The 25,918-nt window shown below is 58.5% G+C and overlaps 10 protein-coding genes across 10 annotated transcripts; 3 read left to right on the top strand and 7 right to left on the bottom strand.

Moving 5' to 3' along the window:
* Window positions 1-213: 213 nt before the first annotated feature.
* On the top strand, window positions 214-2,593 carry B0H64DRAFT_378507 (major facilitator superfamily domain-containing protein; the record flags this gene model as incomplete). The annotated part of the gene is made up of 5 exons (XM_062802589.1): window positions 214-623; window positions 784-1,053; window positions 1,154-1,201; window positions 1,259-1,672; window positions 1,768-2,593. 5 exons carry the CDS (start codon window positions 214-216, stop codon window positions 2,591-2,593), a joined length of 1,968 nt encoding a protein of 655 aa, XP_062654232.1.
* Window positions 2,594-2,866: 273 nt separating this feature from the next.
* On the bottom strand, window positions 2,867-3,709 carry B0H64DRAFT_411953 (uncharacterized protein). Its single transcript, XM_062804888.1, has one exon. It carries the CDS (start codon window positions 3,373-3,375, stop codon window positions 3,031-3,033), a length of 345 nt encoding a protein of 114 aa, XP_062654231.1. The 5' UTR covers window positions 3,376-3,709; the 3' UTR covers window positions 2,867-3,030.
* B0H64DRAFT_331734 (uncharacterized protein) lies at window positions 3,468-5,630 on the bottom strand (the record flags this gene model as incomplete). Its single annotated transcript, XM_062801020.1, has 2 exons — window positions 3,468-3,715; window positions 3,779-5,630. 2 exons carry the CDS (start codon window positions 5,628-5,630, stop codon window positions 3,468-3,470), a joined length of 2,100 nt encoding a protein of 699 aa, XP_062654230.1.
* A 1,267-nt stretch (window positions 5,631-6,897) lies between these two features.
* On the bottom strand, window positions 6,898-7,744 carry B0H64DRAFT_54691 (uncharacterized protein). The gene has a single exon (XM_062808415.1). The coding sequence runs from the start codon at window positions 7,549-7,551 to the stop codon at window positions 7,036-7,038; it is 516 nt and encodes a 171-aa protein (XP_062654229.1). The 5' UTR covers window positions 7,552-7,744; the 3' UTR covers window positions 6,898-7,035.
* Window positions 7,745-7,879: 135 nt separating this feature from the next.
* Window positions 7,880-9,503, top strand: B0H64DRAFT_411950 (RPAP1-like protein). Its single transcript, XM_062804887.1, has one exon. The coding sequence runs from the start codon at window positions 8,010-8,012 to the stop codon at window positions 9,342-9,344; it is 1,335 nt and encodes a 444-aa protein (XP_062654228.1). The 5' UTR covers window positions 7,880-8,009; the 3' UTR covers window positions 9,345-9,503.
* Window positions 9,504-15,284: 5,781 nt separating this feature from the next.
* On the top strand, window positions 15,285-16,744 carry B0H64DRAFT_350095 (nuclear pore complex assembly-domain-containing protein; the record flags this gene model as incomplete). The annotated part of the gene is made up of 2 exons (XM_062801423.1): window positions 15,285-15,564; window positions 15,634-16,744. The coding sequence occupies 2 exons, from the start codon at window positions 15,285-15,287 to the stop codon at window positions 16,374-16,376; spliced, it is 1,023 nt and encodes a 340-aa protein (XP_062654227.1). The 3' UTR covers window positions 16,377-16,744.
* Window positions 16,745-17,316: 572 nt separating this feature from the next.
* Window positions 17,317-19,758, bottom strand: B0H64DRAFT_54679 (uncharacterized protein). Its single transcript, XM_062808414.1, has one exon. The coding sequence runs from the start codon at window positions 19,587-19,589 to the stop codon at window positions 17,526-17,528; it is 2,064 nt and encodes a 687-aa protein (XP_062654226.1). The 5' UTR covers window positions 19,590-19,758; the 3' UTR covers window positions 17,317-17,525.
* Window positions 19,759-21,170: 1,412 nt separating this feature from the next.
* On the bottom strand, window positions 21,171-22,285 carry B0H64DRAFT_447006 (linker histone H1 and H5 family-domain-containing protein; the record flags this gene model as incomplete). The annotated part of the gene is made up of 6 exons (XM_062806970.1): window positions 21,171-21,320; window positions 21,375-21,613; window positions 21,671-21,798; window positions 21,929-21,951; window positions 22,116-22,142; window positions 22,202-22,285. The coding sequence occupies 6 exons, from the start codon at window positions 22,283-22,285 to the stop codon at window positions 21,171-21,173; spliced, it is 651 nt and encodes a 216-aa protein (XP_062654225.1).
* A 2,237-nt stretch (window positions 22,286-24,522) lies between these two features.
* B0H64DRAFT_54598 (uncharacterized protein) lies at window positions 24,523-25,354 on the bottom strand. Its single transcript, XM_062808413.1, has one exon. The coding sequence runs from the start codon at window positions 25,222-25,224 to the stop codon at window positions 24,772-24,774; it is 453 nt and encodes a 150-aa protein (XP_062654224.1). The 5' UTR covers window positions 25,225-25,354; the 3' UTR covers window positions 24,523-24,771.
* Window positions 25,355-25,815, bottom strand: B0H64DRAFT_54597 (uncharacterized protein). The gene has a single exon (XM_062808412.1). It carries the CDS (start codon window positions 25,779-25,781, stop codon window positions 25,485-25,487), a length of 297 nt encoding a protein of 98 aa, XP_062654223.1. The 5' UTR covers window positions 25,782-25,815; the 3' UTR covers window positions 25,355-25,484.
* Window positions 25,816-25,918: the final 103 nt, after the last annotated feature.

Genomic DNA, 25,918 nt, shown 5'->3' with positions numbered 1-25,918 from the left:
TTTTTGTCACTGTCCCTCGCTGTGTTGCTGTGAGATGCTAGGTATTCTGTTTTTGGAGTCGATGTCGGAGACTGCCTCATTTAGTCAGTCTTAAACTTCACGATAGTTACTACCTAGTTACTTGGATCACACCGACAAAATACTCAAGAGTCTCACTGCTTCTGTTGTTCTGTTGTGAGCAGAGAAAGGTCTTAAGAGTCTAAACTAGACATCATGGCGGGCCATGCCCAAGACCTAGAGAAACAAGGCGCGGCTACTCGTCCCGAGACCTCGCCCGCCCGTCATCATGACCACCGAGTCCCGACTTCAGCCCTCGAGAAAGACCAGTTGACCACGGTGACCGGACGGAGTCTCACCACCTCCCACACTCAGTCCTCCACCGACACGGACCCCCTCTCCCCTCTCGAGCACGCCCTTGCCCGGCCCCTGTCCAGTGCCGACATCGAGCAGCTCCCGCCAGACGACCCGGACGACGACGACGACGATGACGCCAACCGCAACAACAACAAGAACGACCCGCTCCACCTCAGCCGCACCCGCACCTCGATCGTCTCCTCCGCCTCTCGCCCACCAGACTATGAAGTCACTCTCGAAGCCGACGACCCCGAGAACCCACGGAACTGGTCAGTCCCATTGTTTACCTCACCCCTTTCTCCCTCCCCTCTTTCGTTCCCCTCCCACCCCCTCCTCAAAACACACACACACGCACACACACACACACACACACACCCCAACCCCCCAAACAAACCAAAACTAACCCCCCGCCCCCTCCCCCCTATGTAGGCCACTCTGGTACCGCGCCTACACCGTCTTCGCCGTATCCTACGCCACCTGGGTCGTGGTGCTGTACTCGACGAGCTACACGGCCAGCATCCCCGGCGTCATGGCCGAGTTCGGCGTCACCAGCCGCCCGCTGGCCACCCTGGGTCTGACGTCCTACCTGCTGGGCCTGGCCGCGGGGAGCGTGGTGGTGGCGCCGATGAGCGAGGTTTATGGGAGGAGGGTGGTGTATTTGGTGTGTTTGGGCGTGTTTGTGGTGTTGATTGTGCCGTGGTATGTTTTTTTCTTTTTCTTTTATTGTTTTGAGGGGGGGTTGGGTTGTGGTTTGGTTTGTCTGAGTGGGCGGTGAAGGCGATGGCTGACTTGGCTACAGTGGGCTGGCGGATGGGTTGGCGGAGCTGGTCGTGGTTAGGTTCATCGGGTACGTCTTCTTGCTTCCGGTTTAGTTTTAAGATGTCACACAAACTAACACGCACAGGGCCGTCTTTGGCGCCGCCATGATTTCCAACAGCCCCGGCACGGTGGTCGACATCGCCGGGCACGAGTCGCTCGCGCTGTGCATGTCGTGGTACAGCATCGCGCCGCTGAACGGGCCTGTGCTGGGCCCGCTAATCGGGGGGTTCGTGTACGAGAACCTTGGGTGGCGGTGGGCCAACTGGATCGCCATGATCCTCGCGGGCGTCGCCGTCGTCATGCTGGCCATGGTCAAGGAGACGTACGCGCCAGCGCTACTCAAGAAGAAGGCGGCTAGGATGCGCAAGGAAACGGGCGACGACAGGTGGTGGTGCCACCACGACCAACGCATCTCCACGCTGGACCTGCTCAAGACTAACCTCAGCCGGCCGTTTGTGCTCGCCGCGACGGAGCCCATATTGTGGTTCTTCAATATCTGGTCAGTCACTCCCACGACCCCCTTAAACCCCAAACCACCACCGCCACCCCCCCTTAGCCCACTCAACAATCAACACAGTCAACTAACCCAACCAGGATCTCCGTCATCTACGGCATTCTCTACCTCTGTTTCGTCGCCTACCCCATCGTCTTCACCCAACACCGCGGCTGGTCCGTCTCCATGACCGGGCTCGCCTTCCTAGGCATCGGCATCGGCACCCTCCTCGGCATCGCCATGGAACCCATCTGGCGACGCCTAATCAACAACTCGCCCAAAAAGGACCCAGAAACCGGCCGCGCCGCGCCCGAAGCGACCGCCCTCGTAATGTGCATCGGCGCCTTGCTCACCCCCTTGGGCCAGCTCGTCTTCAGCTGGACCTGCCTGCCGGCCTCCATCCACCCGGCCATCCCCATCGCCTTCGGCATCCCCTTCGGCATGGGCAACACCCTCTCCTTCATCTACGGCTCCAACTACCTGGCGGGGGCCTACGGCATCTACGCCGCGTCGGCCATGGCGGGGAACGCCGTCATGCGCTCCGTGTTCGGCGCCGTGCTGCCCCTGGCCGGGCCGGCCATGTATGCCGCGCTGACGCCCCAGTGGGCGGGCACCTTTCTGGGCCTGCTGGAGGTGCTGCTGATTCCGATCCCGTTTGCGTTTTATTGGTATGGGGATCGCATTAGGGATCGGAGCCGTGTGATTCGGCAGATGCGCGAGGAGAAGGCCAAGGGGGAGCGCCGGGCTGAGAGGCTGGCGGCGAGGAAGGAGAGGGCGGAGAAGAAGAGGGGGGTGGAGGCGGCGGCGGCGGCGGGTGCGGGTGCGGGTGCGGGTGTCAAAGCTCCGCCTCCTGTGGTTGAGGGTGGGGGGACGAAGGGGGAGGAGGAGATGGAGAAGGCGGCTGCGCAGGGGGCGAGGATGGCGTGACGGTTGAGGTGGTGGAGGGGGGTGTCAAAACGGTAAGAAAGCTTTGGTTGGATACAGGCGTTCGTTGGAAGTAGTTGTATATAATCTGCTCTTTGGACAGTGCCTTTGGGACATACGCCATGATTAACGCTGCTCTGTAGCGGAGCAATAGTAATTTAATACTTCATCCATGATATGTAGTCAGCCTCAGACGATAGGCTCTGCTGAGTGTTGGCCTGCTATCTTCTCGTCGGAGTTCATTCACTTGGCCATACACACGACGACGTCTGATGCTTGGATTTCAATTTCAACTCTTGTTGGATTGACTGGGTTCCAAAAATCGCCGTGATGTGGCTACCTGGCCGCCGAGTGCTATGAGCAACCAGCCGTTATTCGGCAACGCTCTCCGCCTCTATTATTACCGCGGGAGCCTCGATTGCAGAAGAACTGCTGCTGGTTCAAGGCCGTCCCAAAGACCGTCTTTCCCTGCAGGCCGGAATGATGCGATGCGCCTCTGTCAACCCGCAAAACCAGCCCCAATCCGAGTTGAAAAAGAGAACAAATGAACCTTTGAAGCAAAGCCAGCTGTGATGTGATGATTTCCGACCGGACCGGACCGGACCAGATCCCCCGTCCAGCCCCAGAATGCAAGACGCAAACAGCCCGACGCCCCGGCCTGCCGACGCCCTACCCCCCACCCTCCCAATTACCGCACATAGATGATACACCCCCCGCCTCAACGAGGCCAAGCCAAGCCAAGCAAAGCAAAGCAAAACGCCAAAAAGCCCAATGCCCGCCCCCATCCATAACTATGTACAACCGGCGCGCCGCTTCCCAACCAACAACAACAACCACAACAACAATATCAACAACAGCAGCAGCAGCAGCAGCAATCTCACATGGCCATACCCGACGCGGCCCCCTGAGCAGCCGGCGCCCCGCCCAGGGCAAGCAAGCCCGACGCCGCCGAGTCCGCGCCCGTCTTAGACGCCATCAGAGCAAGCTTCTCGCGCTCAGCCTTCTCACGATCGCGCTGCTCCTTCTCGAGCTTAGTGATGCGGGGCTTGCGGACGGTACCGCCGCGCGACCCGGGCCCGCCGCCGCCCCTGCCGCGACCCGTGCCCGTGCCCGTGCCCGTGGCCCCTCCCTCGCCACCACCACCACCACCACCACCGCCACCGCCACGCACGGCGGCGGCGCCGCCACCCCTGCTGCCGCGCCCGCGGCCACCGCGACCGCGCCGGGGCCGCTCCTCCGACGCGGCGGGCTTCTCGACCTCGGGGATCAGCGGGCCCGAGTAGACGAAGAAGCCGTCCTTGCTGGCGGCGGCCTGCTCCTCCCAGAGCAGCTCCGAGTCGTCGACGAAGTCGTCCTCCTTGTCGTACTCGTCCTCTTTGAAATTGCGCTTCTTCCTCGCGGGCTTAGCGGCGGGGGCGGCCGGCGCCCCGTTGCCGTTGGCGTTGCCGTTGGCGTTGTTGCCGGTGCCGGTGCCGTTGCCCATTCCGCCCATCTCGACGTTGCTCTCGCCGGCGTCGGACCCCTGCAGGATGTCCTCGTCCATCTCCTCGCCCGAGTCCCGGCCGCTGCCCGTCTTCTCGAGCGCGGCGGTGGCGGCGGCGATGCGCGCCTTGCGCTCGCGGCTGGCGGCCAGCCGCGGGTGCAGCGCGTCCCAGCCGTAGTTCTCCTCGGCCATGCGCATGAAGTTGACGTACTTGTTGCTCTCGCCCGGCACGAGCGGGACGTGGAGTGAAATGCTAGGTGCCTCCGTCTCCTCGCCGGGGCGGGCTTTGCCGAAGTCGAGGATCGAGCGCTCACCGCCGGGCAGGGGCGGGAGGGCCTCCTTGAGGCTGCTAATTTTGGGAGACGATGACGAAGAGCTGCGGGCCTTTTTCTGCGCCTCGCGCTCCTGCTGGACGACGGCGGCGATCTTTTTGCTCTGCGCAGCCGCGGCCTGGACTGGTGTTGCGGCAGCAGCCGACATAGCGCTGGGAACTGACGTCATGCTTGTGAATGAATTGGTCTTGGACTCCTGTTTGGCAGCAGACACAGGAGGCGGGGGAGGTGGGGGAGGGCGCCTGGCGTCAGCTAGGGTAGGCTTGGGCATCGACTGAGGAGTGCTGCGCAAGGCATTCGAGGGTGAAGCGGCCGGAGAAGTTGAGTCTTGGAAGCGTGGTTGAGAGGTGGGGTTGGTGTAGGCCGGGCGAGGAGAGATAACGCTAGGCACCGGCTGGGGATCCACCAGGCTGGCGATGGAAGGCGATGCGCTGGCCCGGTTAGTCATCTGGGTAGGCGCACGCGGCGAGCCCAGGGGACCCGTGCCATAGGGGTCACGCGTGGCCATGGACTCCCTGATCGGGTCATAACCGCCTCTGATAGGATCGAACATCTGCCTGGCGGGCGGGGCAGCCGGTTGGGCTTTTGTTGGCTGGGGGTCTTCGTTCAGTAGGTTCATCATGTTCATGGACCCGGAGGCGCTCTCGCGCTTGGGGGCGGCAGGCGGAGCGGTTGGCGCGAATCCAATATCGGCGGGAGGAGAGCGGGCATCTAGAGCCATCCGCATCGGGGTGAGCTCGGTGATCTTGGTCTGACGGGGCGGGCCCGATGCGGACCGGGCGTCCATCTCGGAGTTGGCGTCACTGGCCTCGTTGGTGGCGGCCTTGCGTTTCCTCTGGACAGGCGGGGCATTGGGATCCTTAGGCTTCCGCGGCCGGCGCTGCTTAGGCGGGTCGGCGGCGTTTGCTGCGGTGCCATCGGCGGGGACCTTGGGTTTGACGGTGCTGCCGGGTTTCCGGCCGGGCTTCTTCCGAGGTAGGCCGGCGGCGGTCAGCGGGACATTCTGGGCCGGTTCGGTGGGTTGGTGTTGTTGCATGATGGTGAATCGAGCTACTGAACTGGGATCTACTATGATCTCGTCCATCTCAATGTTGGCTCGACCGGCGTGGAGCATCCGGGTAGGAGAGCCGGGCTCTGACAGGGCAGACGGCGGTGATGAGAGCGATGGCGAAGAGCTGTAATGTTGTTGTTGCTGTTGTTGCCGTTGTTGTTGCTGCTGCTGCATCGTAATATTCCGTTCGCCACTCGTTGCCATAACCCAGCGGCTACAAGACGGGAAGAGAAGAAGAAAAGAGAAAACCGAACCGAAAACGGAAACGGAGAAAACGAGAATCGCCCCAAAATACGGCTACCCTCAAGTGTTCCGATCTATTAGATTGGATGCAGTCGCTGACAACAATTCCCGGCAAGATGCAAGAATCTCAACAACAAAGCACCAACAAATGCCGCCGGCACAAAACTCCTTGTACAAGTCGCCAATTGGTGGTGTTGAGAAACCGGGAAACAGCCTCAGGCACTGTTGCAGCCCTCTGATAGGTTGCCTGGTCCCCAAAGTTGGAGGTGCCTGGACTCTTGTCTGCGGAGAGCTGCAGAAACTGAAAAAGGGTGCTGCGGGTTGGCTGATTGGCGGGAATGGGTCCGAGCGCCAGGGTTGGTAAGGCGGCGGGGGCTGTTTTATGACTTTGGGGGTCGAGCTGCAGCGGTGCCGTTGCACCCTCGGAATGGCTTCAGGTCCGCGTATGCTCGACTGCGGTCGGCGGCCCCCCCCAAAAAATCTAGGAAACAGAACCCAGCGTGCGGCGATGCTGGCGATCACAGTGGACGGTTCAATTCGGCAGACTCGGCCGAATCTAAATATGCTCCTTGCACGATGAAAATAAGGGAAGGAGGAGACGGTCGAGATGCGTTTTGCACTCTACGTGCGAAATGTCGGTGGCAGTTGGGTGTGTTGGGAGGGGAAAAGAGCGAGGAGGAGAAGAGGAAATTTTGGGGTGCGACGGGGCGAAGAGAGAATGGGGATGGGCTCTCTTTTTGGAACTTTGATTATTTCGCAGCTGGCGAGGGAAAACCGGGGCTCTGACCACCTCAGGACCGTCACGGACGCAAGGGAAATTTTATTCTGGAAAAAGGCGAATTAAACCACCAAGACGGACCGGGCGGGCAAGCTCGATGGGCGCTGCCGAAGGGAGCCCAAGGGGGGTCGCAGGCATGGCGGTGGAAGGACGGAGGCGGAGAGGGAGGGGAGGGACCGAATGGGGAATGGGGAAACACAACGAACGAAACATCAAAGACCGTGGACCATGATGGACCATGGATGGAACCGCCGGATGGAATTGGGGCCCTGGATGCATGCATTGACTTGACCGGGCACGGCCGGGGAAACCAAGGGGGGGGCAAGTTCAGGTTGCCGATGGAGCCAAGCGATGACCGAGAAAGGGAATGGATGGGATGGGATAAAATGGAAGACGCCTCTTGCAGCTGGCAACGGTGGACAGCGATGGGCGTGCGAGAGTGCGCGGGCGCGATACGGTAACGCAACTCCACGGCAGGTTGCGGTAATGTACAGTGCCGAGAAGGACGATGGGAACAAGAACCAGCAACAGAAGGTGATCGGTCAGTGACAGTGACAGTCACTCGCCAGCCGCGAAACCGAATCGTGGATCCCTCCTGCCATCGGTCATCAGCGAAACAAGCCGCCACCGGCTGCAGAACAGGGCTGCACAAGCCGAGCTTGGCTCAGCCCGGGGATGAATTGTCGGGGATGGCTTTAAGGTGTGACAAGGATCTGGATTGGGAGTGATCTGGTTCGTGCCTTTGAGCGCGGGTGGGGCCTTAAGCTTCCGAGCCGAGAACGCGGAAGAGGCTCGCGCGCCGCCGCACCTCACGGTTCCAGGTGGTACGTTACGAGGTACGTACCTGATACATCCATCCTTCCCGTTGGCCAACCCCACCTCCGTTTCGAATCTGGTGTGGGTGCTGCGTGACATCTTGAAGAAGCCGCGTGCCCCACATATGGGAGGCAAAACAACCGCGCAGCGAGCAGGGGTACATCCAAAGGTGACATGACCACTCGCACGGTGGGGGGTCGCACGCGCCGCGCCTCCAGCATTTGGACACCCGATTGCAAGCTGCAGCCTGAGAGACATACCAACGGACTTGGCGGCTCGAGAGAATAAGCGCAGAGTTTCAAATCCAGCCACCAAGATATTCAGTCAGATCACTCACTCTTCGACTTTCTTATGTTCGTATACGCCCTTGGACAAATGTTCGACGAAGCAATAAAAAAGCTTAGAAAGGGTAAATGATCGGTACCTGCGCAGGTAAATACAGCGAGGTGGTTACAGTGCAAGGTACTTTATGCTCCAACCTCATGAAAAACAAATGCCAACAACTGGACCGTGCCCCACCCATACTTGGGTTCGTGCCGTGGTGCCCCACGCTCCGGGAGTCAGATAAGATAAGGCTGCTTGCGGCTTGAGAAACGTCACAGGCACGAGACTCGGGAAACTTTACCAAACACTCACATCAAACCACGAACAACGCGAATCCGCAAATAACCAAAAGCCTTTCTAGCTAACGCAGGGGTTTCATCGTTACCGTCAACATGGATGTCACACTAGGTATTCTGGATATCGAAGAGAAAAAGATCGGCCATATTGACACACCAAAGCCTCCCGCGGCAGCCGGGTCGAAGGGCTTCCCCGTGAGCAAAAAGCGAGTGTCAGCCTTCAAAAACCAGTTAAAGGGGAAGCCAACCAGTGCTTCGCCCGCGCCCACATCCCGAACCCCCTCGGCCGGACCTTCAAGCCAAAATGATGTGCCTAGGAGAGATGCAAAGGTGGACGAGCGACGGGGGATTGATGAAGAGAACAAAGCCGTCCTCAACTCCATGTCGCCCGACGAGATTGCACAGGCACAGAGGGAACTTTTCAGCGGGGCGAACCCCAAACTCATCCAAATGCTACTGAGGCGCGCAAACCTCGACGAGCCGACCGGACCGTCACCATTCGATGTGCCGTCCCCGGAAAGCCCACCAGCCCCGAATCCCCGTTCACCACCTACTCCTCAATCACGACAAGTCACCGTGGAAGACGACCCGGAAGAATCTCATGAAAGCGACCCCATCCCAGCTCCTGTAATCAACGATAATAACGAGCTCAACGATCCCGACGACTACGACGAAGACGCCGAGCCCCCTGTGCCGCCTCCCAACCTCTTCCCAGTAACATCCATCGCCCGGCCGAAACGCGCAACCCCCAAACCCGCAGCCGCCACCAACGACGCCCTATCCGCCGACATACCCCACAACACCCACTTCCCACCCGCGCCCGCGGTGCCGGACCTCGACCCGTCCGACCCGGACTTCCTGCAAACCATGCACCAAAAGTTCTTCCCCAACCTGCCCGCGGACCCCTCCAAGCTCGCCTGGATGGCGCCGCTGCCGACCCCCGACTCGGCCGCCGACCGCGAGTCGCCCTACTACCCGGGCCAGGACGCGCTCCCGATCTCGGCGCTGCGCTTCGACTTCCGCGGCGCCCTCATCCCGCCGCGGGCCAGCCGCGCCATCCCCGTCAGCAAGGGCCTGCACCACCACGGCGAGGCGCCCGAGGCCGCCGGCTACACGGTGCCCGAGCTGGCCCGCCTCGCCCGCTCCTCCGTCGCGCCCCAGCGCTGCCTGGCCTACCAGACCCTCGGCCGCATGCTATATCGGCTTGGGCGGGGTGACTGGGGCGAGGGCGTGGGCGGTCGCGGGGGGGATGAGGACGATCTTGCGTTTGGGCTGTGGCGGTGTTTTAAGGAGGGGAGGGTGCTGGAGAGCTTGGAGGAGGAGGCTGGCTTGCCCGAGTGGAAGGGCCATATGAGCAGTAAGGCCTATGCGACCGAGGCGTTGTGGCTGTTTGAGAAGGGCGGGTGGAGGGAGAAGTGGAGGGGGATGTGATGTAGATCCGCTGTGGGAATAAGTGCGGAGCACCACATTCAGGGAGCTCTATGTACCTTACACTTGGTACATATTCACCACATGGAGCACAAGTTACTTAGGTAGCAAGAGTTAGTTGCAAAGCTAGAACTCCCTCGAATCCACCTCTAGTCAGACCCATTTCTATCCCTTGAGCCCAGCAGAGCCACCATCTAGCTAAGCCAACCCTCCCCCACCCCCTTCCCAAACTACGCGCTCTCCCACCCATTGCAGAATTTTCACCCGCCTTCATTCATCCGACCCTAACTTCCATAGTCATTGTTCATTCTCCATTCGAGGTCGACATTGTATTCTACGTGGGCTCGTCTCCCACTCCATGCCCCGGGAAGAGGGCACTTGAAGAATGACAGGCCGCACAGGCGAGAGGACTCGCCACCAAACAAAAGCCCAACAAGCAAACCATGGAAGCAAAGCAAAGCAGAACATGAAACACATAACATTTCATAACGACATACAGCCCAACCCGTAGTGGCATCTATCCCCACAACCCACAACCACCCCCCATTTCATCTATGCCTCCCCAAAGAACCCCCCAACCGCAAACAAGCAAGCCCATATCCCATATCCAGAGAAGAAGCCGTTCCCACAGACCCCCCACACACACCAAGCCCGAAACATGCGGTATTTTACCCCGGACGACGGATCGACGCAGGGGTAAGAGGATGATGCTAAGAAAACCCTCAATATTAACCACTGCACTGACCTGTGGACCGAACAAAACCAAGCCAGAAATAAACCACCCGCGAAAAAAAGCCCCGACTTCCTACTCTCAAGAAAAGAAAGGGAAGCAAAAAGAGAGAAAAGGAAAATATAGGCCTCGCTCATCGCACACGATGGGGAAGAACAGAAGGACGAACCTGTTGTTGCTGCGCCTGCAGATGCTGCTGTGACTGCTGCGGCCGCTGCTGTTGCTGTTGTTGCTGTTGTTGCTGTTGTTGCTGTTGTTGCTGTTGTCCCCTCGCCTGCTGCCCTTGCGTCTGCCCGCCGTGCCCGGGCTGGTTCCGGCCCAGGACATAGTCCCGGTTCTCGATTGTCACGCTCTTGGTCATGTGGTTGACCTTGTAGACGCCCACGAGGCGGGCGGCCAGCTCGAACATGTTGTTGCGGAGCGAGATGACGATGAACTGCGCGTTCTTGGTGCGCTCTTTGATGTAGTTGGCCACGATGGACACCTACGCGGGTACCCGTCAGTACTTGTTGCATGTCGCGTGAGGGAGGTGGTTGGAAGGGGGGTGGGGGGAGGGGGATTGACAACAACAAAAGGCTGGTAACTCACATTCCTGAAATCCAACGCGGCATCGATCTCGTCCATGACGTATAGCGGCGTCGGCTTGTAGTGGTGCAGCGCAAACACCAGCGCGAGCGAGCTCAGCGTCTTCTCGCCTCCGGACAAGTTGCCGATGTTCTTCCACGACTTCTTGGGTGGCATCACGCTGAACAGGATGCCCTCGCTGAACGGATCGAGCGAGTCCACCAGCTCCAGCTCGGCGTTGCCGCCCATCGTGATCATCTGGTACATTTCCTTCAGCCGCAGCGAGATGGTGCTGAAACCTTCCATAAAGCCTTCAAGGCGCAGCCGGCGGAGGTCGTCGCACCGCTTCTTAGCCGCGTCGCGCTGTGAGACGGCGCTGGCAAGGTCCGAGGATCGCGCGGCGTGTTCTTCGACGCGGCGGCGGTATTCGGCGAGCACACCGAGGTCGACGTTGACGCTTTGTGTCTTCTCCTCCAGCGCCGCGATCTCCCCGAGGAGGGTCTTCTTGTTCATGTCCGCAAGTTCATCCTTGCTGTAGTGCGGAAGCTCGAGAGGCGCCGACCGGCCCTGTTCATGCGCCGACTGGGTCATTGTTTCATCCTCGGCCTCAGCCTCAGCTTGTAGTTGAGCCGACGCATCCTCCATTTCAACATCTTCATCGTCGTCGTCGTCGTCGTCGTCGTCGCTGCCGCCGTCGTCATGGCTTTGAGGGTTTGGAGGGGTTTGAGGTCGCGCAGGGGCTGCAGAGCTGCCACCAGATTCGAGGTCCGCGATGTTCTGGAGTGTGAGCTTGGAGCGCTTTTCCTCCCAGTGGTACCGCTTCCGCTGGTTGTCGGAAAGGACCTTCTGGCTCTCCTCGAGCTTGTTCCGCATCTCGATCTCGGTGGCTCGAGTCTCGTTGAGCTCGGCAGTTTTACCATCCAGCTCGGCCTTCACCTCGGCGAGCTCCTGCTTCTTGGCTGCCAGTGCCTCCTTGGCTTCTTCGACCCTGGTCTTGTAGTCCTCAGCCTTGTCGCCCTGGTTCTGGATCTCGGCTTCGAGCTTCTCCGAGTCCCGGGTAGCAGCTTCGAGCTCCTTTGACGCCTTGGCGTGGTCCTTCCTCAACTTGGTTATCTGCTTCTCCGCCTTGGCCTTACGGACTTCTGCGCTGGACACCTCCTCATTTTGGGAGGCGATCTCTTCCTTGAGCGCGTCTACCGTCGCCCTCTGCGCGCGGAGCTTTTCGCCACCGATTTCCATAATCTTGTCTTGGAGGGCCTTGATCTCTTCCTCTACGCTCAAGGTTTCGCCGTTCAGCCTCTCGATATCTCTGTTGAGCTTGGCGATCTCCTTCTCGAGGGTGACGATGCGGCTGTCATCAGTCTTGGACGGCTGGTGTTCCTTGCCGAGTTCCTTAACTCTGCGCTGGGCATCGGCCAATTTCCTCGCTGAGCTTTCCACTTCGAGGTTGATCTTTTGCATCTTGGTATCGAGCTCCGGGATTTGTTCTTTGAGAGAACGAATCCTAGCCTCGAGCTCTCGCTGCCGCTCCTGGAACTCCTGAAAGGCCTGCTCTAGCTCATCGCGGTCCCCCTCAAACTTGGCGACCTGCTCCCTGCTGGTGCCAGACGCAAGCTTCGAGGACATGAGCCCCTTCTTGACCGTAGAGCCACCTCCGGACATAGTACCGGACTTGTCGATCAGTTCACCGGCCAGGGTGACAACGCGCCACCGTCTGGCGCCGTAGGCGATGCGGTTTGCCTGGGCCAGATCCTTGGCCACGAGAGTGTCTTGCAGTGCGTGGTAGAATGCTGGCCGGAACTTGTCATCCTTGGGCTTGACAAGGTCAAACAGACGTGGCGCATTTTCGGGTGTTTGGATCTGGGACAGGTCGCGGGATCTTAGCTTGTCCAGGCAGATGAAGTTACCGCGCCCAAGATTCGTCTTCCTGAGGTACTCGATGCATTGCTGGCCCGCCTCAACGGTGTCGGTGACAAAGTTGTCAAGTGCACCACATGCTGTCGAAATGGCAACGTCGTACATCTGATCGATGGCGCCTAGGTTCCCAAGACGGCCGTGGAAACCGTCGATACGGCCCGACTCCTTCATACGCATCAGAGCGGTGAGAACATTCCCTTGTGTCTGTGTGGCAGACATGCTCGACCGGGCCTCGTCGGCCTTTTGCCGGGCGTTCGAAAGCTGGGCGCGTAGTTTGGGTTCTTCCTGCGTGAGCTTCTCCAACTCCGTGACGGCTCTCCTACCCTCCTTTTGAAGAGTCGCCTTCTCAGCCTGGCATTGCTTGAGTTCCTCCGCCTTGGCTTCCTGACTCTCCTCGATGGCGGCAATCTTGGCTTGCATCTCTTCGAGCGCGACAGCGCCGGCGTTGGCCTTTTCTCGAAGAATGGCCATCTCGCTCTCGGCAACGGCGATGGCAGATTGCTTCTGGTTGATCTTGTCCTTCCAGGGCTCTAGTGACTTTTGCTTTGCAGCAATCTGATCGGAGAGATGCTGAGTTTTGCCCTTCAAGCTGTCGCGGATGACGGCGAGTTCGGCCTCCTCCTCCTTGACCCGCTGCTCGAGCGAGACGATCTCCTCAGCCCAAGTCTCGATATCATTGGCGCACTGCTCGATAGTCTGCTCGGCTTCAAAAGTGGAACCTTCGGCGTTCGCGATGGTTTTCTCTAGCTTCTTCCGCTTGTCCGCGAGGAACTTTCGCTTCTCGTCGAACTTGACCCGCTCTTGGTCGAACTTGGTCATCTCCTTAATTAAGGCCTGAGCCTCCTTATCCTGAGCATCGTACTCCTTGCTACCTCTCGAGTAGCCCTTCTCTAGCTGTTTGATTATTTGCTCGCTGCCGTGATGTTTTTCGAGTTCTGCGTCAAGCTCAGCCTGCATCTGGCCAATTGCCTCCTCCGTGACGGCGATGTTATCATCGCATTCGCCGATGTAGAGCTGGTACAGCGCGGATTGTTTCATGACAAGCTCGTTTTCATCCCGAATGTATGCCAGGGCCTTCTCCTTCTTGTCCTCGAGGCCATTCTTTTCCTTCTCCACATGCTGGACGCGGCCACTCTTTTCCACACAAATCTCGTTCAGGGTTTCAACCTCGGTGGCGGCCTCCTCAATCGGCGTCTTGTACTTGGATGTGCCAATGATATCCTCCAGGTACTCGAGTAGGCCGTCCTCGTGCTCGTTGGCGGCCTTGGCCTTCATCTGGGCAATGGACTCGACCTCGCCCTGGAGAATCAAGAATCGCTTGTGGTCTAGATCCACGCCAAGTTGACGGAGTTCGGCAGTCACCGTCGTGAAGTTGGAATTCTTGCCGTTGATATAGTATTGGCTCGAGTTGTTCTTGAACGCTTTGCGCGAGATGACCAATTCAGAGTTCGGGACAACCTCGTGGCCTCCTCCAGGTTGGTCCATAACCTCGTGGAAGTGCACGGCAACCTCGCAGTGGTCCAAGTTTGGGTACTGCGCAGAGTTGTGAATTAGGGCCGAGATTTTACCTTGTCTCATTTTGCTAGCTCGGAAGCCAAAGACGAAGAGCAAGGAGTCAATAACGTTGGATTTACCAGAACCGTTGGGCCCGACGACGGATGAGAACGAGCCGTGGAAGGGTCCCACCTCTTGTCTGCCGGCGTAACTCTTGAAGTTCGTAAGGATGAGGTGGGTAATGACGATGCGCGCCTTCGGTCCAGTTTCTTCCACGGTCGGTATAGCCATGCTGCGTGACTTGAGGATGATGTCCATGGGCTTCTCGAGAACCGTGTCCATGGCCTTGATGGGCTTGGCCGCTGCTAGTTGTTCGTTGGCGGCGGTAGTTGTGGTGTCGGCGAGGGGGACATTATGAAGGTTGACCGGTGATACCGACATTTTTGGCGAACGCTTTGGGGGTTGGAGTTCGGGGGTGGCCGATTTGCTCGCACGGGGCGCAAGACTTGTCCGCCTAGCGGGGGTCGCCGCCGGGACCGGGGCCGACCTCTTGGGTGGGACATCGTCGTTGTCGTCGTCGTCTGGCGCGGCGGTCGTAGCTGTGGATGTAGAAGCCACCGTCTGATCGGGGTCGAGCACTTCGCTTGGTTCGACGATGGAGGGTGCGGGGGCGCTGCTCTTCTTAGGGGGGCGCCCACGACGCTTGGGGGCCGGTGCTGGTACTGCTGGTGGGGCTGGCGTTGGTGTCTCTGCGGCAGTTCTCTTCCTTCCGGCTGCACGGCGAGGGGTCGCTGCCGGAGCAGGTGTGAAGTCGTCTCCGCTATCCTCAGTCTCTTGGGGCGCGTCGGGCATGTCCTCGTCCGAGGACTCGACGATGGCGGTGCGCCGAGTGGCCCGCCGCGTTGGCCGTGTTGACATGGCGAAAGGGTATCTGAAAGAAAAGGGTTACCGAGAAAAGGTAACTACCAACGTCGCAGACGGAGGGGGGAAATCATACAAATGCGACCGCGTGGTGTTTCGTGGGTGGCGCGGTCTCCAAACGGCAGGCGCGAAAACGATGCTGGTCGTTGGGAGCCCCGCTGTGTTGACATTTGATTGATTGATTTGATTGTAAACAATCAGCCACAATGCAAGCCACTGAGACATTCGACCCCTCACCTTGCTTAGCACGAAAACTCGCGACTTCGCTCCTCGTTAAGTGCATAGAGATATCATTAACTAAACTACCTGATAAAAAGATGCCAGTTTTTGTTGACTCTTGCATCAATCGGGTCACCGGAGCTTCACCTCCATTCTTTCGTGCGACGAAGCTCGACCAGCGGCGGTTCAGGTTGCCACTCCCGGAACTCACCTCTACCGCGAAAATGCTAGATTTCTCACAATTTGCCGCCGCGTTCCCGACCGACGGGCCGAAGCCGTACGACCAAAATGGCGTGCGGGAGATCGAGACCTTCCGCAAGTCATTCGAGGGCGTCTTGTTTATCGACCGTGTTATGAAAGCGCTAGGGGTTAGCGAGGGTGCGCAACGAATCCTACCATTCCCACCTCATCTTCGCACCAAAGTCAAACTGACCAGAGCCCCGGCAGGCAAAGCATACCCTCCCCGAGGCGACAGCGGGCTGCGCGCGTTGCACAAGCAGATCTGTGACACCAAGGTCTCGCCGCACGCCAAGCTCTCCGTCTTCTACTACCTCCTGCTCGACTACGACGAGCTGCGGGGCGCGCGGTCCGACCTGGCCGAGGCGCTGGCCGAGGAGTCCGGGCTGCCGCCGAACTACCAGCTGCTGATGCGCGGCCTGTGGCACATGGACCGCAAGGAGTTCAAGTTCGCGCTCGAGCACCTCGCCCACCCCTCCCTGCCCTCCGAGTTCGCCGACGACATCATCACCGTGCTCGTGCGCCACGCCAAGGCCGACGACTACAGCCTGCCGCTGGCCTACTACCACACCACACAACCAGTCCTCCAGACATCCGAGGCGCTCGAACTGCTGTTCGGCGCGCTGGCGCGCACGAGCGTGGCGGAGGCGCTGTACTTCTCGCGGGCGCGCCCCGAGCCCGCGCGGCAGCAGCTGTTCGAGCGGCTGGTGGCGTCGGTGCTGGAGCACCCCGAGGCGGCGGGGGCGCGCGGCAAGGAGCTGGTCAGCCTGCCGCTGACGGGGGCCGAGGAGAAGTGGTTCCAGGAGTACGTGGCCGGCGGCGGCGAGGGCCGCAAGTCCAAGAACGCAAAGGCCGTCGCGCAGATGCGGCAGGTCGTCACGGGCCGCCACCGCGGGCCGATGCCCGTGGGCGGGTTGGGCGGTCAGGGGACTGGTGTTCGGGCGGGCCGGTGAAGCCTGGGCGTGTGAAGCGAAGTCACGGGGTTGTGAATTGTTGTTTGGGGAAATGGATGGCGGATTGGGCATAGCGATGGCGTTTAGGATTTAAATGGAATACCATGGTGTTAAAAACGTCAAGGCTCCGCGTTTCGCCTTCTGGGCTTCGCCGCCATATCTTATGGTACTACTAAGACTCACACTCTGTCCTGAATAAGTATTACGGCCAACGCTACATTGGAGTTTTGAAACGTATACTTAACATTTACTAGTGAGATTCAGGCCCGGTGGTGGAAGGTGGACATGGTATCGTAAACTCTGCGCCATCGGTATACGTAGGTACATTCTCTTTCGAAAATTAGAGTCAGTATATAGGTAATTATGTCTAAGTTGAATCCCAACACACAACACACAACTACTTGACGCTAAGCTTTAGCCATTTACTCATTAAAGACATCCACCCTATCATGCAACCATATCCAAAAATTAGAGGCAGCATACATCCGAGGGAAGAGCGACCTGTATTTACATTCTTCCCCCAGCTCAAGTAATATAAGAAACTCATGGTGAACTCCCCAAAAAAGCTTCATCCCGACCAGCCTCCCTTTACACCAAATACCCCTTTACGAAGTAAACTCTGGCACCCTCACAACCCAAACACTCAATCACCAATTCCCTCAGACGCCAGCCCGGGACTTCACCAAATGTATACCATAATACTCGCTTTAAAGTCCAAAACCCATATATAATTCGACCGCTATACCACCCACACCACCCATGGATATCACATACCTAACTAGCTCGTCGCACCCGTCGCACCCCCGCATCTCTCATCTACAACGTATACATCTGCCAAAAACATACAACCCTGCCGCCCTCGCCGGCAAATGACTTGTAGGGGGAACGCGTTCAGACCACTCACCCGCAGACAACTCGAAAGGGAGTCTGCTATCCCCTCTCTTCACCGTCCACTTTTCCATCCCCGTTGAAAACGCCCAACCCTATTCCGACAATGCTTGAACACCCCCTTCCACCCCACCACCTCGATCACCAAAGAGCATTCCCTCTACTCCATCCAACCTCACTCATCCTTCCAACCTCACTCATCCCCTCCCAACTTCACTCATACCCTCCTAACCTCACTCATCCCCACCCACCCCACCTCACTCACTCCCTCCCAACCTGCCCTCTCAAAGCATCCACCTCCCTCTGCAACGCATCCAAATCCGCCAGTATATCCCCCACACCATGCGACGCATCCCCCGGGTCACCCAACCCACCACGATCTCCAACGGCACCACCACCACCACCTCCAGTACCACCCAACCCACCACGGTCTCCACCACCACCACCACCACCACCACCACCGTCCGCACTCCCATGACTCGACCCCCGGTCCCGATGTCTCGTCGGCGGCGGCGGCGGCTCCTTGCCCGCGCGGTTCCCGCCTCCGCTCGACCTCCTCGGGAGCACGCCCGCGTCCCGCGGCGGGGTAGGCAGCGTCGTCCTCGCCGGCCTCTTCCCGCGGACCGAGGTGTTGCGTGCCGGGGGCGGGGGCGGCGGGGCGAGTTTGGCTATCGCGGCCGGGACTGGGACAGGTGGCCCGGCCCCGGCCGGGGATGGGGTTGAGGTTGATGCCGGGGCGGGGGTGGTTGACCTGGGGGTGCTGTTGCTGCTGGATGGGTCGCTTGTTATTTGGGGAGGAGAGGCTACGATAGGGCCGGAGAGTGGGGAGGGTTCGGCGGCGGCATCGACGGGTGGTGCGCCAGGCGGTGGCATGCCGTGCGAGCTGGAACCGCGGGAGTGGTGACTGGGCCGACGTGGCGGAGGGGGGGCTGGGGCGTGGATGCTGACGCGCAGACTAGAGGAGCGCGACCTTGTCGAGTCGACTGAGGATCGTCTATGCGAGAACTCTGTTTCGTCATGCTGGGCTGCTGATGCTGCGCCCGAGATCCCCCTGCTGTCTGACCGGCCGTGAGGCTGACGCCTTGGGGGAGGCGCCGGCTTCCTAACTGGCTGCGCTGCTGTGGCCACAGCATTTGACGTTGCGTGTGATACGTTCGGGGGCGTTGGTGGCCTCGGAGGCATGACAATGTTGAGCCCGGGTTGTACCTCTGGTTCCGGCGTCTTGCCAGCTGCTTCGCGGTCAAACACGCTCTCAGCGTCCTCCTCTGCGGGCGACCTCTTCGGAGCCAGGGGAAGAGGCTTGTTAACGCCGGATGGGGTAACGGGTCGCGCCTTCGATGGAGATACCGGTGGCAGGGTAGCAGCTCCATGGTTGGGGCCGGGTGACGGGGGCGGTGCTCCGCCCGGTGTCCCTTTTGCCTCCCCGGCCGATCCGGGCTTGATCAGCTTCCCATGTCGCGAACTCGGCGGCGGCGGCTTCTTCTTCACGATGGCCGGAGCCGGTTGTAAAGCTGCGGGCGCATTGCTAACCAAGCCGCCCCGGTCATCCTCCCCTCCGTGCTCTGATGTCTCGCGGGAGGTCTGTGGCGTTTCCTGAACAGCCTGGAGCGTATCGGATATGGATTGGCGCGATGCAGAAGAGGTATCCGCTGTGCTTGCGCCGTCGCCGCTCGGTATTGGTGGGTGCCTATTGTGCTGGGCGTATGGTGCAGTCGCCTGCGATGGGCCTGTGCTTCCAGCAGCTTGGCCCGTCAGCAGCAACCGGCCGAACGCGCCAACATCCAGTCCGCCTTTCGTTCCTGATGCCGTCTCAGAGTTCTGTTCCGGCTCTGTCACCCCGGCCTCCAAATCCTTCAAGGTTTTCTGAAACGGGTTCGGCGGGGTTCGATGGGTTGGTATCGATTGGGGCTCGTCTCCCGTATCGGACACGTCGGCAGAGCCCGTTGACGATGGGTATGTGAATGGGTCGATCTGTTCGTATGTCTCATCGCTGCTGCTGCTATCATCGTCGGATACGTCGACCGGCGGGAACCGCTGGGGTATGCCGGGAGAATCGGGAGACGAAGGCGGGGGCGATTGCACGCGAACCTTTTTGACAACTTTTGGTTTTTGAAAGCTCGTGGCAGGGGGCGGTTGGTCAGGGCTGGAAAGTGATTGTAACTGGTGTCGAAATAGGTCTGCCGGTGGGAGAGCAGGCGGCAGACTCGGTGTTTCGTCGAATTCGGCGAACCTTGGGACGCCCGCAGGTGGGGCAGCGGGCGCAGAAAGGCCGGGGTCTTTGCGACGAAATGGATTGTTGGAGCTGAGAGATGGCTGCTGTGCCATGGCTGCAGATGGTAGGGCCAGCAAAGAAAGCGATCGGACGGATAAGATACCTAAGGTAGGTAGTTCGGGTGACGAGGTGGTGCTGGCACGGTTGGTGCTAAAACAGGGGGCTAAGAACCCATCGCCGTCGGGTTTGTGTTGTCACCCGGCTCCGCATCCGACTCGGCCGTTGGGAATAGACAATGGATGATCAGGATTCAGGAACAGGGCCGCTGATTCAGCTCGTATTTTGTGACTTTGAAGTTTTCCAACTCGGTCGTTGCCAACGTAGGTCCCTTCTAGAAATGACTCGATGCCCTGGATCGTAGCTGCCTGCAGTGGTTTTTGGGGGGTTCCGTTCACCCAGGCAGGCCCGACACGCAGGTCCGACGGGTGTCGTTGATCAAGCGGTGGGGCTTGGCAGAAATGCCCCGCCATTCATCAAGCCATCCTGGGCTTCCGACTGGGCATGGACGCTTGCGCAGGGCACTGCGGCCAGGGACAGCGCACCTGCATCCGTCGAACTGCGTGGCAGACCCACAGTGGAGCAGAGCGAGAAACAACCACCCCGCCTTGCCGAAGCGGGCTCGAGGCAGGTTGCGCACGAGCCAGGCACGGGTTGGAGGGGCGGAGGAACCATGGAACCAGGGAGCTCGATGTGAGTGGGGCGAGCTCTCGACTTCGCGTCTTCGCCTCAACAGCTGCTCTCCCACAAGAAGCTGCTGCGATTTTGTGTTACAAGAGCGCCACCACTCGAGATTTACCATAATCATGTGCCCGTATCATTCAGATTAAAAGCGATATCCAACTAGAGCGCGCTAGGCAAGGCCGGGCAAAATTGCAGCTTGAAGGAAGATGAAGCGTATCCCAACGAAGCCTTGCAATAAAAGGAGCTGAAAGTGCGCGATCCCACGACCTCATTTGTGTGTTGGGCCGCGGTATTCACCGCCTCTTCATCCGGATCGTAAATGTCAAACATGATGTGGAGACCAGGCAGAATAACCTCGCCAGCCCTGATTTAAGCGCCGGCAAAGACAGACGAGAGCGATGCGAAAAGGTAAACAAGCGACGTGACAAACCCGCGTTGGTGCGTGGCCAAGCGAAAGGACGCGGCACGGTGCGGATTGAGCTGCTTCAGGAGCGCAAAACAGTTCATTTGCAGGTATAATTACAATCCACAAGCCTCCGGGAGAAACCCCTAAGTTGGAGGCACCTTCGAAATTCGCCGCCCGCGTGATCCCAACGCCCGCCTGTCCCCCCAATTCTACCTTCTTCGTGCGCTGACCTGCCCCCGAACCGTGGTGACCACTTGTTTGACCTTGGTCCTTCCGAGTGCGCGGATGCCCTCCCGCGAGTCCATGCGTGCGGCGGTGATTGCAACAAAATTCCAGCCGGCCACGTACCCAGGAGGTAGCACGCGTCGATCCAATGCGCAAAACGGCGTGTCCCCTCCGCGCGCCGATGTCGAGCGCGGCAGCGCCCATGCTGCCCCCAAAAATGATTCCCCAGTGCCGCCCAAACGCCGAACTACCTAGACAGAAACCGGACCCTCACACCGTGACAGGAAAAAGACATCATGACAAAAGCGGAGGCATAAACGCATTATGCCGAGGCCTTCTCCTTCTTGGCTGCCGCCTTCTTAGGTGCGGCCTTCTTAGGTGCAGCGGGCTTAGCAGCCGTCTTTGCGACGCGACCAGACTTGGTCTTGGTCAAAACTGTGGGCTTGTCGACAACGGCGGGGGCAGCGGGTGCCTGGGCGGGATTAGTTAGGGGTCGACGGCGAACGATGCGGGGCAGCTTGCTCACCTTCTTGGGGGCAGCGGCCTTCTTGGGGGCAGCCTTCTTCGCGGCAGGAGCCTTCTTCTCCTTGGTCTCCTTCTTAGCGGCAGCCTCCTTCTTAGGAGCAGCCTTCTTGGCGGCGGGCTTCTTCTCCTTAGTCTCCTTCGTCTCCTTCTTGGCCGCCGTCTCCTTCTTAGGCGCGGCCGCCTTCTTGGGAGCAGCAGGCTTAGAAGCCTTCTTTGCGAGCTTAGTGCCACCGGAAGGGCCTGTTGATGGTTAGATTACCCTGGGTGCGTGTTGCGGGAGGTAGGTGCTCTACATACCCTTGGGCTGCTCAAACGCGCCCTTGTCGACACCGTTCTTCAGGGCCTTGTTGAAGAGCGAGTCGAACATCTTCTCGGTGACATTGATTGTGTTGTTGGCGCGCACATACTTCTTGAGCGATTGGCGGCTGGTGAGGGTATTAGTGAGATGCTCTACGAGTTGCGACAAAAGGAAAAAAATGGTGGGTAGTGGACGCGACCGTGTGGGCCACAATGTTATGTTGGAATGCGACGCGTTAAAATGTGCAAAGCGCTTACCTAGAGCCATTGCGATCCTTGAGCTGTAGGTGAAGACGAAGGGTCAGTAAAATGCATTCCCATTGCGCATGAATCATTAAAGCATCGTGTGGCGAGCCATGCAACACCAACATGAGCAATCCCTCATGTGCGATGCGCGACAGAGCGCCCCAAATGCGCCGGGGGTAAAAGGAACGGGATGAAATACCGCGACGATGGCATCAGTGATCATGTCCTACAATTCGTTAGCTACTAGATACGATGAGAAAAAGGGCCGGTGTCAAGTCTGCGCACCTGATATGTGTGCTGCGAGCCGGAGGACTTAGGCTTCGCGGCGGCGGCGCCCTCGCTCTTAGTTTCGGTCTTCTTGGAAGGCATTGTGATTGAGGTGTGTAAGTGAATCGGTTAAAACGGTGGGCGTTGTTGAATAAAACTTGAAATGACTAAGAGTAGGCCTTGGGATAGAAATGTCGCGTCAATTGTAATTCGGATGGAGAGGAACCAGGAACAGGAGGGTGTGGGTGGGCAGTCGCGGTCCGGGGCATGCCCTGGTGTTTATATGGGAAAGCGGGGGGGCTCACTTCACACGCGAGTGATTGTGCTGATTGCGCCTCGCATGCTGGGGGTCCAGACACCATACTCCGAACCAATTTTTAGACCCAACCTCGCCCAGCGACAAGCTTCCATGGCCCGTGCTCTTACACATCAACTACAAAAGTATTAAACCATCAGATCTCCTCCTTCCCCGTGTGTGCATTGCTGCGACCCCCGCGAGTTGGTTTCACACCCGGATTAGTTTGACGGGGCCAGCCTGGCAGCCCTAGATCCCTCCCTTCAGCCCAACCCGCCCGCCCGGTCGATGCGACTCATTCATTTCCCTCTCTCACCAGACGTGGATGGGTGCCTGACTTGGTGTTTGTTTGGCTGGAGCTGCTGTTGTTTTACATCGAGTCGTCATGTGTTGGCCTTGTCATGGCTGACAACACAAATACCACCATTCACGCTCTCACGGCCAGAGGAGGGTTGTTGCAGTCAGCAGTTGAACCAAACCATGCCCCAGGCTGCATCCCGAATTGCATCATTGCCTCTCCGCATGGAATCCCTTCTGTTTTGCTTCCATGACAGATGACGTTGCGCCGTTGCGGCAGCTCTTTGGGCGAGAACCAACAAACTGCCAACGCAGGTGCCGGCGGTTGTGCGAGCCACCGAGACTTGATGGATCGGCTACGTGGGGAGGCTTTCCCTAATTCGGCGATCCTTAACAAAAAAAAGAGACATGCTGGTGGGTGGGTGAATTTGCTGATTGGTCCGTCGAAAACGGCACCTCGTCCACTTTGTACCTTCGATCATGTGTACCCCATCGAAGCTTGAGCTCTCGTTCTCTGATCTCGACTCCCCCATCCCCTCGACCCTCCGGCTCCCTCTGCTTCTCCCGTTTCTTCCCCCCTCCTCTTCTCTGCATTGGTTACTGCATGCGATGACTGGCTTCTTTGTCCCATTTTTGGTTCGATTTTCGACCCCGACCCCGCCGTCATCCGATCCCGGCTCAGATCAAGGTCTGGAGATGCCGGGTTGTGATGAATGCTTGTTTGGTCGCGTTTTGGCACGTCGCGATGCTCGATTGAAGATGACCATGCTTCGGCGCAAGGGAGATAACACCCCGCCAACCCCTGCTTCATTGCATCAAAGTGTGTCATCTCGATCGCCGCATTCCATGCCTTCTTTTCGTGCCCTTCTTTTCCTTTTTATGCCCCGGTCCGGTGTCAATATGGCCGGAAATGTCCGAAGTCACTCGTGATGGGGGGCGGGGATCGAGCGTCGCGCTTGAAGCTATCAACACCGCCACGAGTCTTACCTTTCATCTTGTCCCAACACTCACGCAGTCTCCAGTTTTTGAGATCTAACATCACTCAAGTATCTCGGTGACTCTTTAGCCTGTCTGTGACTATTTTTTGCTCCCCAATCCCCAGCCTGCGCACCAAGTTTGGGCACCATCCGCGTCATCACAGTTGATGTCGTGTCGATATGCGCGTCGGCCACCCAGCCACGCCGGATTGGCCAACCCCCCGACCGCCATTCAAACATGAAACAGCATTTGCATCTGCCAGATGTGCTTCGCTCGAGACATTCACTTGTCTTGGGCGTTTTTTTTGTTTTTGGTTTCCTCCTTTTCTTGTGACTATACGCGTGGCTTTGATCTCAGTTTGTCACACGATCACGGCTCGTGGGGGGGCGTGATGACATCTCTCAATGCCCGCCGTCTTCTCCGCCCGCTCTGTCCGCGTGATTTTGTCCGTCCGCGAGACTCCCAGTTTGTCTCCCAGCCACGCTACGAGCAACCTGGGTTTCAAGACTCGTTTCTTTGATTGTTGGCTGCCTGCGCCGCCCTATTCTAAAACAGACGTCCTTGTCGGCCTGGCGCCTATACAAGGCGTGCTCCCTCGGTCCACCCCAACGGCAACAGGCGGATCACTGTCAGGGTGGACGCCGAGCCCAGAAATGCCTCCTTTCGTAATTGACAAGCAGCACCTCGTAGACAAGAGGTAGCTAGTTAGTGGGCGCACATTACCCTGCAAGAGGAGCAGCCCGTATCGGCTGATAGCCAAGTGACGCTTTCCATCTTAGTCTTTGAGCTCGAATCGCCTCCTAGCTTAACCGTTCGTCTCCGTAACCCGCACCACTTTCCATTTATTAAAGGTCTCCATTAACTCCAACAGCTCAGGCACGACGGTGACAAGGCGGACCTTGAAGCGAATCTCTTCCAGCCAATCGATGCGCTCCAGGCCGGCGGCAACCCGGCGCATTATGTGCTGGACGAACTTGGCGTTGGCCGACGTATAGTGCATCTGAGTCAGGGCTCGGTTCTACACGCCCGAATGTGTGGATAGCGTTTTCAGACCGGTGCACCTCCGCAGAGCCACCAATTCACCGAACGCAGCTTCTTGGTCGCCCGGATGGTTCGGAGTAACCATATCTAGAAACCCCACGGACATTGTTGGCAGATGGGCCACGTTCACGGGCCCGATGCAGTCGAGGAAACGTGACAAGACAGGTAGCGGGCGTCCAAGGGGCCCGTCCGGAGCAAAAGTGTTGCACCCGTACAAGATCCCGCTGGCCTCCTTGTGAATTGCTCGGTTGGTGCGAAGCAGCGCCAGCCAGGGACCGCGCTTCTGGCCAACTGGAAACAGCGTTAGGGCGTTCGAGGGTCCGTGGGACATAACGAGCAGATTGCCCGCCTTGACAACTACCGTCTTGTAAATCATATTGCGAATTTCGGGGGGTAGGCTGAAAAAGCGGCTTTTCTTGGTCGTTTCCATAGCGGCGGATTCCGGAGTGTCACAAAACCCTGGTGTTGTCAGCGCCCGCACAGCAAAAAGATACCAGGTATTAGGGCATATCCTACGGTGATACGACGGTGGGCGCTTGCGATGTCGGGGCCGACGACCCTCGAAGAATCAACGAGAATAAAAGTCGTAGTTGGTTGCTGATGATCGATACCGTCGCTGTAGGCCCTCCTTTTTCCTTCGCGATGTAAGCAAAAAAGGACGGGACCAAAATGAAGAAGAAGCGGCGGTTCTTATGATGAGTTAATGTTGATCTGATGGTTAAAGTTATTTGGCCGGACGGGATAACCTGCAGAAACTCCAAAAAAAAAGCGTACAACAGAATCTAGTAACGTATATTTGTAGTCGCCTTTCATCGTAGGTGATACCCACCCTCTGTGCAGGATACCATTGCCCAAAACTGAAAGCCCCCCCGGGTGTTTTGGGATGGCAGTCGTGAGGGGACTATTTGCCGACAACATGGAAGCCACGACAGAGAGGTTGACAACGGCGCAACAAACTTGGTGGGTATTGGTCACACCCACCCTCATTCACCCACCTGCTTTCCTCATGCCAAGTTTACCGGGAATGGAAATGTCGATGACAGAAGACGGATGGTACGAGTATAGCTATTCTGTTTGCTCGCTCAAACACCAAAATACCACCTGGGCACTATATTCCGCTGCCG

The sequence above is a fragment of the Chaetomium fimeti genome (genome assembly GCF_033439085.1).
Source record: "Chaetomium fimeti strain CBS 168.71 chromosome Unknown B0H64scaffold_12, whole genome shotgun sequence".
NCBI classification, from domain to species: domain Eukaryota; kingdom Fungi; phylum Ascomycota; class Sordariomycetes; order Sordariales; family Chaetomiaceae; genus Chaetomium; species Chaetomium fimeti.
This window is presented reverse-complemented; position numbering and strand designations above follow the sequence as displayed.